General features: G+C 35.1%; 1 protein-coding gene across 1 annotated transcript; it reads left to right on the top strand.

Annotated features, from left to right (window-relative positions):
• Nucleotides 1–7,517: 7,517 nt before the first annotated feature.
• Nucleotides 7,518–8,289, top strand: LOC111715059 (sulfated surface glycoprotein 185-like). The gene is made up of 2 exons (XM_023490301.1): nucleotides 7,518–7,568; nucleotides 7,924–8,289. Exons 1-2 carry the CDS (start codon nucleotides 7,518–7,520, stop codon nucleotides 8,287–8,289), a joined length of 417 nt encoding a protein of 138 aa, XP_023346069.1.
• The last annotated feature ends 4,512 nt before the right edge of the window (nucleotides 8,290–12,801 follow it).

The following is a 12,801-nucleotide window of genomic DNA, read 5'->3' as shown; positions in this document are numbered from 1 at the left end:
CATCTGGCTTCCTGTTGGATTCAAGGGACTGTTCACTCATATATCAAACAATCTGGAATACAACAACACCTCAGCTCCTGAATAAGCAACCTTTTTTTATTCACACTGGATGGTTTAAAAAAGATCAAAGAAAAGAGGTACTTGTTGGGCAGGAAAATTGCCAAGTAATTTTTTGTGGGACACCCTGTATTTCAGAGAAGAGGAGTATTAGTACATTTACTTAAGGATAGATAGACAGCTGATGGGTGTCACAAATCAGACTGGATTGTTTAAAGCTTTAGTTGAGAATTTCCATTACTAAATAAATAGTACAGAATAGTATCATAAAGATATGCATGCTCCATTTTCACTTTTTTAGATTTCGGATTTGGTATTTTTCCCCCTTTCTCACGTGGCACAAACACAAAAAAGGAAAATCCCCCCAAAAAAAATTAAACTTTTTTTCTTAGAAATTACAAAGGCCCTGCCTATAATTTTAATTCGAAACAATTGGTTTTATTCAGTTTTGAATATTATTTGTTCAATGTATAGGTACAGGGATAACCAGAAAACAATTGTTTTTATTCAGTTTTGAATATTATTTTTCAATGTATAGGTACAGGGATAACCAGAAAACGCTGGAATAGGAAGTCGACTTATGACACTCAATTAATTACTTTAAATAGTCTAATGAACATAGGGCTCATAGGGCACATCAATTGTGTAGTATAAACAGACCCATTTCACTTAATAAGTGATTTATGAGCTTACTAGTTATGCTATTGGCTTTTAAACGACATCAAATGCTCTTAGTATTGCTTTAATGTCGTCTTCCGATTCCACAGTTTTCTGGTTATCACTTTACAATTTGCCATTTTGATCGATTAATTAATTATATACTTTTTGCAGTCCAATTAAAGGATGAATGAAATACTTGTTGAAATAATTATGAATATTAATAGGATCTATTCCTATCCTATATAGGACAGTTTTTTTGAATTTTCATCTATTTAAATAAAAAATAAGAATATTGCTAAATCATTTTTTGGTGTTTTACCGTACCTCTTAGTAATTTTACAATTATTCAAATTTTACACGAAGCTGAAATAGACATCTGAATTTTTTGTTGTTCCTTATTTTGTCGTCAATATTTTTGGATCAACCTATTGTACAATATACTGGTATTGCCAGAAAACTCTGAAATAGGAAGACGACTTTTAGAATCAAGATGAAACTTTAGGAGGTCCATTGAACATGAGATACAACAATTTTGCAGTTTAAATAGACTTATTTCAATAAATTAGTGTGATTAGGTGCAGTAAAGGCTATACATGTCGTCCTATTCTATTGTTCACTGTAAAAGGCTAATCAATTCGGTTTGCAGAAAATGCCAATTTCTATGAATGAGTATATTTCACGATAATTTTATATTATTTATTTACTTTGTATATTTTCCCCGTTATACAAGTTCCTAAACACAAAAAAACTAAAAAACACCAGTTTTGTGTCAATATTGAAATATGACGGAAACAAAGAGTGAAAATCAAAAAAAAAAATATTTTGAATATACAAACCCCTCAGCTCGATATAATGTTTAATTCTAAAAAATAAAATTTTGTTCATTCTTTAATAATATTTGTTCGTATAAAATGAATATAACCTTGAAATAAGCCAGTTTAATAAATCATTTTTTTTGAAGTCTTAGTCGAGGCTTTGGGCTGAAATGAATAACAAAGCAAATTTAAACCATTTTAGAAAAAATATGATTATTATTAAATCTGTTATTTCTAAAATAGATGACATGTTTTATATAAATTAGAATGCATCCCTGATTTTTAACCATACTGTAATATATTATTGAAGATTCTAGTGGTATGTAGGTGGTTGTATTAATTATCGGAAACCGGGAATGATAATGATAATGAATCTTTTTTCTAAATAAATGCTTACCTTCCGATAATATAAACTGATGCAATGCAACTAAATGCAATAAATAAACCAAATTTAATGGTATTTCGGGCACATATTTAAGGATTTCGTGATTATAAACTCTTTTTAACAACTTTTTTGGTTTCACCTATTTTAAAACTTAATAAGTGCACGATTCTCTCGCTGTCTAAAAACAATCTTTGAAAAACTATTTCTTTATTTCTTCTGAGATATAATTCCCTCCAGCTGAGCTTTCAGCTGCTGATTTGTTCTTTTCAAGAAATTTATCTCCTCGGCGTGTTTCTTCTCCTCCACCACCTTCTGCTCCTGTCCCCTCTTCTCCACCATCTGGCAGGTGATCTTTAGGTCACTCACCTTAATCATACAAACATTAGTCTCCGACACCTCGAACATCACTAACCTTCATAATGCAAACTTTAAAGGGACTGATCTTGTCATTTCATGTCAACTCCCAATTTAAGATCCGCAAAATGTATTCGCAAATTAACAGGGGCGGATACAGGATTTAAGTGAGGGGGGTGCTAGATTTATTTCGGAACAAAACATCCAGATTTAGGAACAAAATTTTGAAGTTAGATGTTTTTCCAAGGTTTTCTATCCCTTAAGTGCTATTAAAGGGCTATTCTGAAATCTCAGGGGGGGCTACGCACCCCCTGAATCCGTCAGGGGGGTGCGAAGGTCCTGCCCCCCCCCCCTGTATCCGCCCTGCTAATTAAACCTGCATCTGATCAAGCATGTGGAAGATTTTGTCTGTTATTAAGCTTTAAATATATTGAATTCTCACAGTTTCCTCCATTGTTTCTGTTTCACGTGTAGGATTTCAAAGTAAAGGGTGTTTCATATAAATAAGGGAGGCATCGCTAAAGATCAAACTGGATTTCTGAAAATACCAAAACTCAAAAATCAAAGCTATAAAGGTATACATTTTTTAACAAAATATAGAAATAAAAGTATAAATTAAAGTAAAAATTTGTAAAAATAATTCCAGAAATGAAAGATAGAAATGAGGATAAATAATTCTAAGAATAAGAGGATAGATGAAAATGAATAATACAAAGAAGGAGAGATGAGAACCCGTAAAAACTAAAGGGGGGAAATTAAGGTTAATAATGATCAAAAATAAAGGGAAAGATAAGGATGAATAATAATAATAATTTAAGAAAGAAAAATTATTACTCCTGAAAAGAAGGAATTGATAAAACAAATACTACTAAAATTATGGGGAATTTCTAGAATTGAAATGGAGATAAAACGTTCTAATTTTTAAACTAAAGGGAGTAATGGGAATAAATTATTAAACAAGTTAAGGGAACCTTACCTCCTTCTCTAGTCCTGCCTTCTCCCCCTCTAGCTTTGCAATATAATTTTCCATATCAGTTTTACCCTGCTCAGCCTGCAGGGCTTTACGTATACCAAACGCTATGCTCGACTCGTATAAAGTCTGCAAAAAATGTTGTTAAAGAAAATGCCTGAAGTAGTTAGTTGAATCATAGCAAGCCGCAAACCTAAGTCTGATTTGATTTGGTAAAACAATAATTAATCTCTTGTTTTTAGAAAAGATCGTAAAAGGAATTGTTTCTTTGCTACAAAATCAAATGTTCTCATAAATATCTCTTTGCAACCTGATGGTGTAAACCTTTGATATTACTTGATTTGATATTATTCTATATTATAAGAACCAAAAAACTCTAGAATAGGAAGTCGACTTTCAAACTCAAGTTATGACTTCAAATAGTCCAGTGAATTAGGCACGGCAATTGTGCAGTGTAAACAGACCCATTTCACTTCATATTAATTGATTCCGTAACTTGCTAGTTATGCTATTTCCTTTGTAACAACATCAAATGCACTTCAGTGCTGCTTTAATGTCGTCTTCCTATTCTACAGTTTTCTGGTTATCACTGTTTCAGAATTCATAGTCTGACACATTTGGGTTGCTAAGATTATAGAAATCAGTGGTTTCTGGCAAAGACTTAATTCTTTTCTCGTAAATAAAATAGACTATCTAAGACTATCGAGAGGGGGGGGGGGAAGACTGAGATTGTGTAAATACTTTTATAAGAGGGAAAATTAAAATTAAATAAAGGGAATACTGTATATGAAAGAAATTCATATCAGTTTCTAACTCTAATTATAATTTCAGGCTCAAAGGAAAGAGTTGGAGAAAAGGAAAAGACAACAAATGGAATGTGAAGGGAGCGAATAAGTCTCCAGGTCCCACCCTGAAACTCCTTCTCATGCCCTTAGGAGTTTAAGGAAGGAAGGAGATAATGGAGTACATTACGGAGTCCGGAGAGTGTAGATCCAAAGTTTCTGAAATCTCCGAGACCGGATAAACCTCGGAGGACGGAGAATCTGGATCNATCACATTATTAGGAAAAAAGTTAATTTTTATTGGTACATTTTTGAGAAGAAAGTACAGCTGGTACATAGTGGCGCATCTTCCTCGTGTGTACTTCTGGACCGCCCAAATGAAGTATTAGTAATACTGTTTCTAACTTAGATCTCCTTATGTGTACATTAATTACAATTTGCATATTAATAATTATACTACTCTTCATTGCATATCATTTAAGCACTACAGTTTCAACAGTTTCTGAGCAAGGTCAAACCCAGATTGAGAATTTAAATAATTTTATACGAAACCTTATCTTAAAATATAAGAAAGAATAAAAAAAAAAACATTATAGATTAAAACAAACTCCAAGCTTACTTTAAAATATAAGAATAAAGTTGAGGAATAAAAATTAAAAGTATATATTAAAACTAAGATGCCTTTCAAAAGAATGTCAAGAAATTCGAGTCGAAACCAAAGTAGCGAATCATTAGTAGAAGGGACTGATAGAGGAATAGATGAAGTTACTGAGAGAACTCAGCAAAGTAATCAAGAGGACAACATACAATTGAATTTAACAGATAATGAGATTTTTTCAATAATGAATAATGCAGAAAGCAATAATGAGATATCAGATACTTTGAGAAATCCCTTGGGCAAATTTTTAGCCAAATTAACAGACAGTTACAATAAACACCTAGATAGGGATGAGGAACCAATACAATTAGAGGATTTTTGTCAAGCTTTTCAAGCAGGGATGAAACTAAACAAAGTGGAATTAAATGAAGCAATAGAGACTTCAACCCAGAAATTTAAGGATAATTTATATAAAAATGAGCTAAACTTTCACTTGATTAATCCTCTTATAACTCCACCAAGGAAATATGGTGTACACCCAACCTTAAAAACAGTATCTAGAAATGTAGATGCAGCAAAATTATTTCCGCAGAATAAATCGCGCTTCAGCGGAGTACCAGGGGAAGTGCCCATTAGCGAATTTATATTTAATTTAAATGCAGCCCAGGAAAAGATGATTTTATCAGAAATAGAGTTTAAAGAAAAGCTTTTGAGTTCCACTACAGGGGAAGCCCATAACTTTATTCGGACACAAATACAGGAAGGGGATGATGTTGAAACAATATATTATAAGTTGCTCTGTTTATATGATGACTCGCCTCAACCCAGTGCGGCTAAACAGGAGCTCCTAAGATTTAAGATATCTAGGAGATCAAACCTTATGAAAGCACAAGGGAAAATTTTGGAACTTGCATCCTGCGCAGCCAGGATATTTCCGGATGGGCCTTTGCGAAAAACTTTTTCAAATAATGAAGCATGTCAAAGCTTAATTAGAGCATTGCCTGAAAAATCTAGCCAAATTGTGGCAACTCAATACAATATACTCATAGGAAAAAAGGCACAAACTTCTCAGGAACCCCCTTTATTTGTTGATCTGATTAGATTTTTAGGATCTTGGAGGACTGAAATAGATAGAGATATTCAATACAACGGGGCTAATTATGACGATAGAAATTCCAGAGCAATTGAATTTAATAGAAGTTCCAGAGTAAATGACTATAATAGGAGCTCTTATAGACCCTATAAAAGAGCGCAGGTTAACACAGTACNCGATAAGGGGGGAGAAACAGGAGGTGTTGGAGACTCAGAGATAGCATCAGAAAGACTGGGGGATTTTTCCTGATTGTCCACCCTGTCTACCAGAGGAGTATTAATTGCTGGGGACAATGGGACTGTAATATCTGAAAGATAAGGAGCAGAAAAACCAGGAGGTTCGGGAGTTTGGAAAGAAATATTTGAGGACTGCAGTATTGGCTCTCCAATAATTTCCAAAGAAACATCATCAACATAAAAGGTTATAAATTGTTGTTCTTGTGTAGTGGTGTCCAAAGTGATTTGAGAGGCGCAATTTTCCGTTAGAGGTACATGGTCGACATCTGTCATCTGTGAGTCTGTAGGTTGTTCTGTGTTGTGGTTTGAAAAGTACTTATCTGTATCCTGCATAGTATAATTTGAAACCTCCTGGCTTGAAATAGCTCCGCCATCTCTCGGCATCACCTGGGATACCTTCTGGCCAAAAGTAACCCTTTGGCCAGTGCTAGGCTCATTATAGATTATACTTTGCTTAATCAATGTATTAAAACAGCAGCCCCTACTATTCCCAATATACAAAGCACTTTGCAGGAATTAAGAGGATACGGAATGTTTACGACTTCCGACCTTACCTCCGCATTTTACTTGGTGGAAATTGATCCCAAGTGTAGGTACCTCACCAGATTCATAGTTAATGAGGGTTCTTTTCTTTTAAGGAAGCTCCCTATGGGTTTAGTAAACAGTCCCTTTGTATTCAGTGAAATAGCTTTCCGACTCATACATATGCGACCAAAACTTGATGTGAAAGGAAATCCAATTTTCGTAAAACCAAATGTAGTAGAGCTGGAACCAGACCGAATCCCTGGAGTCCATATCTTTTATGACGATTTATTAATAGCCACACCACCATATTCCACCTATGCTGAAACAGTTGACCAGCATTACAAGCTAGTTGACAAAATTATGGGCCGGCTCAACTTTCACTCGGCAAAATTTAGTTTTGAAAAAAGTAAATTTAGGCAAACTTCAATCCAATTTTTAGGATGGAATATTCAGTACAATCAATTGCATCCGGATCAAAAACCGAAATCAAAGCTATTAGCTACCCCTTTTCCTACCAATTTAAAAGCTATAAGATCTTTCCTTGGATTGTTCCAGACAATTTCTTTGTGTTGTCCAAAAGTAATTATGAAAGTTTTAAACCCACTTCATAGTTCTACTACACCGTATAATCCACAACCACACCATAGGGAGGCGTTTGAAAAACTTAAGATACTTTTGACATCTACCCCCCTTTATAGCAACCTAGTAGATCCAAATGCAAAGAAAGTACTCCTTGTAGATGCCTCTGATAAGGGAAATTATGCAGCTGTACTAGGCCAGCTCCAACACTCAAAACACACACCTTACATCCCTGACCATCTTATATTAGATGACCCAGTTGATAGGATTATTTTTGATCATCAATTGTGTTATAAATCTGTCCCTTTATATCTTCATGACAAGTACATTCCCAGATCTTTATTGCAACCCCCCTATCAACTCCTGCCTGTAAAAGAGCCTTCATATCTACAATCCACCTTATTGGGATATCCAGAGAATAAAGTTAAAAACTCTTTCTTTATTTCTTTGCGCAGCATCCAATATGCATATGGATGTCAATTGTCAGATGAAATGGATATCAGAAATCAAGATTGTGAGAAACTGAAAAAGAGCATAATGAAATTCAGATTGATGACAGACTGCTTTGAAAACAATAAACAAAAAGATGAGGATTTTATTCATTCCTTTTTACACAATCAAGACAAATATGTCTAGACAAATATGTATATATTTTGATATAATAATATTGTAAGCACAATTAAGTATAAGCCCTTGTGTGCTCAGCACATTTTTTAGAATTGGAATTATTTTCTTTATAATTTGGCCATTCTGCATAATTATTTTATTTTTTTATGTAACATCATCTATCTGTTCTATTTCTTATCTTTGAAGCCATTCCTTCATCTTTATTCCTTTTGTTGTTGGTACTAAAGTTTCTTCTACTTTAGATGGATGATTGGTTGTTGGATATTTCGCTGCCCCCCATACTACCTCCTACTAATCCTGCTTCCTCTTCCCTACCCTTACCCCCTCCTCCTCAACCTTCTCCTCCGCCTCCTCCTCCTTCTCCTATTCCACCTCCTCCACCGTCTCCTCCTCCACCTTTACCATCAGCCTCTACTCCTGCATTCCTGCCACAAAGCCCGCCAAACTACATAGTTCCCTCAACCTTGGGTTCTGCTCTAACTGTACAGTTGCAAGCTACTTCAAGCCAGGAGGTTTCAAATTATACTATGCAGGATACAGATAAGTACTTTTCAAACCACAACACAGAACAACCTACAGACTCACAGATGACAGATATCTTCTCCTAGTATCTGACGGTATCTGTCCTCCTTTGAGTATTTATAAGGCTATCGGACATATGCTAACCCCCACCCCACATAGGCGCAAAGACATGCATCTTTTGACGAGAGGTTTGACTAAACAACAAACTACTGTTGTGACAAGAGGCAGGGACAAAGATTTATTCTCTTTGCGTTCCCCTGCTGATATGCTAAATTGTCTGGGTCCTACCATAGTGTTTCATCACAACACGCTGCCCAAAACTGTGGACTCTTACATTGCAGGAAAAGGGGCTGCCTTGAGTCCCCAGACCTCTGATTTGTACCCACTGGTATTTTGGGATAAAATATTGGACCAGGCTGACCGACGGGTCATCCAATGTCTCTTGCAGAATATGGACAAATCCTTGTATCTTAGCCAGCAAGGTATATTGGGGAAAAATAAGTATTTGTTAACCCAATATAAAATTGAAGAAGCTCTAGCTAAGATGTTGGTTCGGTTAGAATCCTATGTTCCTGAACCAAACATGCCGCCCAGTGTAAACTTGTACACCCCCAGCAAACCTCACCCAAACAGCAAAACTTTCCTCCAATCTGTGGATACCAAGGAAGGTCTTATCACCTGTGGAATGAACCTGTTATTCACGAGTGGGGTCAACTTGATCGGCTTTAAATTCACAAACCTCTCCCATACCTTCCGATCTACAATACTCTTGACACACTTCCTTTTTCCTACAGTAAACCCCAGCTTAGGGCTTGCCCCCACTCACCCTGACTGGGTTGAGTCGAACCACCTATGTCATAACTTGTTAGACCACCTCAACATAGTGATGTCTAACCTCAAAGCTTGTACTATTGTCATCGAAGTTGATCTCTTTTCATTAGTCGCTCCCTACAACCCCTCAACCCACCTAGAATTTTTCAATGAACACTTGGAAGCTTTATGTGACAGCTTTCCAATGGCGATTTCTTTAATCCTGCAGAAAATACAAGAAACAAAACAAATTTATCATAGGCCAATAGTCCTCGGCCAGTCTCCCCCAGAAACTCTGTTCTTGGGCCAAGACACAACCTTTACTCTATGTGACCGGGTAAATATTGCCCTGAGACGCACATGTGCTGTGCACCAAATCCTTTTCCTATCACCAGCACATAATAATCATCAGACCTACGCAACCCCTCTCCTGTAGGTAAATTCCCAGAGGCAATTATTGGATTATTCATCTCAACAGGATTTCTAATTATAGGCAAAGGTATATTCTCAATTCGAGCTCTCCTCCTTTGATTCCTTCTTTCCCTTAAAAATTTCCGCAATTTACCTAAAATTACATAAAGTATGCTTTAACTCTTTTCCCCCCCTAATTAATTAATTATTCATACTCACCCATATACGTAACAAGCCTCCAAACCAACCACAATACAGCAAACATTATCAACCACAAACCCCAATATTCAATGACAGCGTTATTCCATCTTTTCATTACACCGCCAAAATCCCATACACCTTCCTCCAGTTTGCTACTTCCGTCCCCAACATCCGCAGCTCCAAAATCTATGTTGCTATTAGCGTCGGTTTTTGCTTCAAAAAATTCCAACTCAGATTGCATCTTTTCAATTTCCAACTCAGTCTCCACATCATCAAAAGATTCCATCTCCTGGCTCAAAATATTCTCCATGTTCATACTTCTACATTCCTTCCTTGCTATATCTTCTATGGTTGTAACAACCCCGGATGTACCCTTGGCCTGATACATTTCGCTAACAGAAGACGCAGTTCTTTCATGCTTGTACAAATTGAAATCTACTCCCAACATCTTGCGCTACTTCTACACTGATTTCAGGTAACTTTTGTTTTTGAAGTTATTTTTCAAAAAAAAAAAGACAAAAACAAACATTTTCCTCCTTACTTTAGCAAATTTTTCCTTTCCAAACTAAGTTTCAAAATTTCCAAAAGTTTCCTGCCTCCTGACAATTTATAATCCCAAATATGTGAATTGTTGTTGCTGTGGGGAGAACTCTATATGTACTAGTAATGTACATAGTTTCTAGCTGCCTAAAGCTATCATTTCTAGGTTATATGTTTTTCAATTGCAGGCGCTGGAAATAAGAGAGCCTGTCAACCTTATCAGGAAGGCAGAGTTTTTGTTTAATCTTCCTTAAAAGAGAAACACTCAGAAAAACACTTTTTATTTTTAATCAAAAATACAATGATAAAAAATGTTGTTTATTGGAATAAGTGTATTTCACAATATGTGCAAGAAGTAAAACTTATTAAAAAATTGAATCACTTTTTTTTAACTGTAAAAAATGTTCAATCGAAACCTTTCCTCATTCCGTCCTTTCATTACAAACAATTTGCATAAAGCATTTGCATGTAAATATTTCAATACAAACCAAGCTGAGAAAAAATATGAGACATTTTGACTATACAGGAGCTAGAGATGTAATTAAGATTTTAAAACTGCCAACCTTTTTAATTAAAAACCTTTTAAAACATAATAGATTATGTAAAATACATGGAAACAATGCATTTTATGAAATATCTTGTACTCACACAAACAATTTTGTATACTTAAGGAAAAATTCCCCATTATATGAAAAACTACTAAAAGATAAGACTTTCAGTATAGCAGACTTGAACAAATATTATAAGAGAAGGAATTTAATCGGAATGATAAAATTTAAATACCCAGAGTATGATAATGAGCAAATACTGAGAAATATCATTCCATTGCTTAAAATAAGTCTGGAATTTTCAAATAAAATTATTTAAACCCCCCCCCCCCGCAACTAAACTTTTCTCTTATCCTGCAACAGTAATTGTATAAACGTAATTTGAGTTTGTATATATATATTTATGCACGATATGATATCAATATTTATTTTCTCCTTTCCAGAATGAATATTCCAGCAATGTTGGATCTGGTCCAACATCTTTTACAAATCAATCATAAGAAAATCCATAAAACAGAACTATTGTCAACAGATATAGGGAAAAACTTTGTGAGAAACTTCCGAAATAAAACCGCTTGGTTCACATCTACCCGGGAACTCCAAATTTTCATCCTATCTAAAGACAAACCTGAACCTCTCATTTTTGGTGATAATTCTGACTTAGTTGACTTCTTACCAGCTATTACTTTTTTTGTTCATAAACAAGAAACATATGCAGTTATAGATTACACCAGTGAAAAGCCAGCCATAAGAATATCCAGTAACTTATTTCTGGGCTACACGGCTCCTAAAACTTTTACTGAGTGCTCACAAGAACACTTATCTAAACATGATTATAGAGCATCAGATTTAGCTCGCATTCAAAAAATGAACCTCGAGCAGCTACACTTGTTCATACCCAAAGTACTGGGACCAACAGTGGCACTGGAGAATGTAATTATGTTCCAAAAAGCATTGGCCCAGGTATAATACTTATTTTTTTTAATGAAAACTAGAAGAAAAAGAGAGAGAGAGAAGAAAAAAAAAAAATTCAGTAGGAGACAGAAATGGTGTAGAAGGAATAATATGTATATGAAAGAAATTCATAACAGTTTCTAACTTTAATTATAATTCCAGGCTCAAAGAAAAGAGTTGGAGAAAAGAAAGAGTCAACAAATGGAATGTGAAGAAAGTGAATAGTTGAAAGAAATCTCCAGGTTCCATCTTGAAACTCCTTCTCATGCCCTTAGGAGTTTAAGGAAGGATGGAGATTATGGAGCCAAAAGACTACCAGTTTCAGAGGATGGAGGTTAGAGGATGTAGAGCCAGAGATTCCAGTCTCCGAGGACAGAGGCTTAGAATCTCCGAGGACCGAGGTTTAGGGGAATGGAGTCCCAGAGCCTCAGAGGTCAGAGGATGTGGAGCCAGAGGTTCCAGTCTCCGAGGATGGAGGTTTAGAATTCATAGAGTATGAGTTGGGAACCTCCAATATCCCACACATAATATGAATTATGGATTTTTCTTCTAACCAATCAGAATGAACTCTATACAACTTTTTAAATATTTGTTTTCTTTTTCTAAAATAGGAGAATCTTGAATGAATGCTAGATATATAAGCTTTACTTGACTCACTTTAGAGTCAGTTCATATAATCCACTTGGATAAGTTAATTCAATAGTTAAAAAATCCATTCAAGAACTCCATTGGCGTAAACATGGGACTATAATGCAAGACTAAGAGTAACTTATTCTAAATATTTCTGACGCATGATTTATTGATTGATTTTCGGTCGTCTTAGTTGTGAAAAATCCACAGAAGCGACGATAAAAGATTTTAATCAATTATATCTGTTAGAAATGGAAAATAAAAAAATAAAATTATAACAGAAGCAAAGCTGAGGTTCTCAGCTTCCTGTTAAATCTGGGCGTTTTTATATTGGTGGCGTATTTTTTTAATATGATATATTTAATACTACAACTTTTATACCAAATCTGGCATATGCCCGTTTTGGTATAATTTCGACACAGTTTTATGTCAATTTCTCGAGACAGGAACATCAGATAGATGTCTTTTATGGTATCGATCAAAAGCTGAGAACCTCAGCTTTCA

The sequence above is a fragment of the Eurytemora carolleeae genome, unplaced genomic scaffold, assembly GCF_000591075.1.
Source record: "Eurytemora carolleeae unplaced genomic scaffold, Eaff_2.0 scaffold1704, whole genome shotgun sequence".
In the NCBI taxonomy this organism is placed as follows: domain Eukaryota; kingdom Metazoa; phylum Arthropoda; class Copepoda; order Calanoida; family Temoridae; genus Eurytemora; species Eurytemora carolleeae.
Note: the sequence above shows the minus strand (reverse complement) of the source record. Positions and strands in the feature narration are given on the sequence as shown.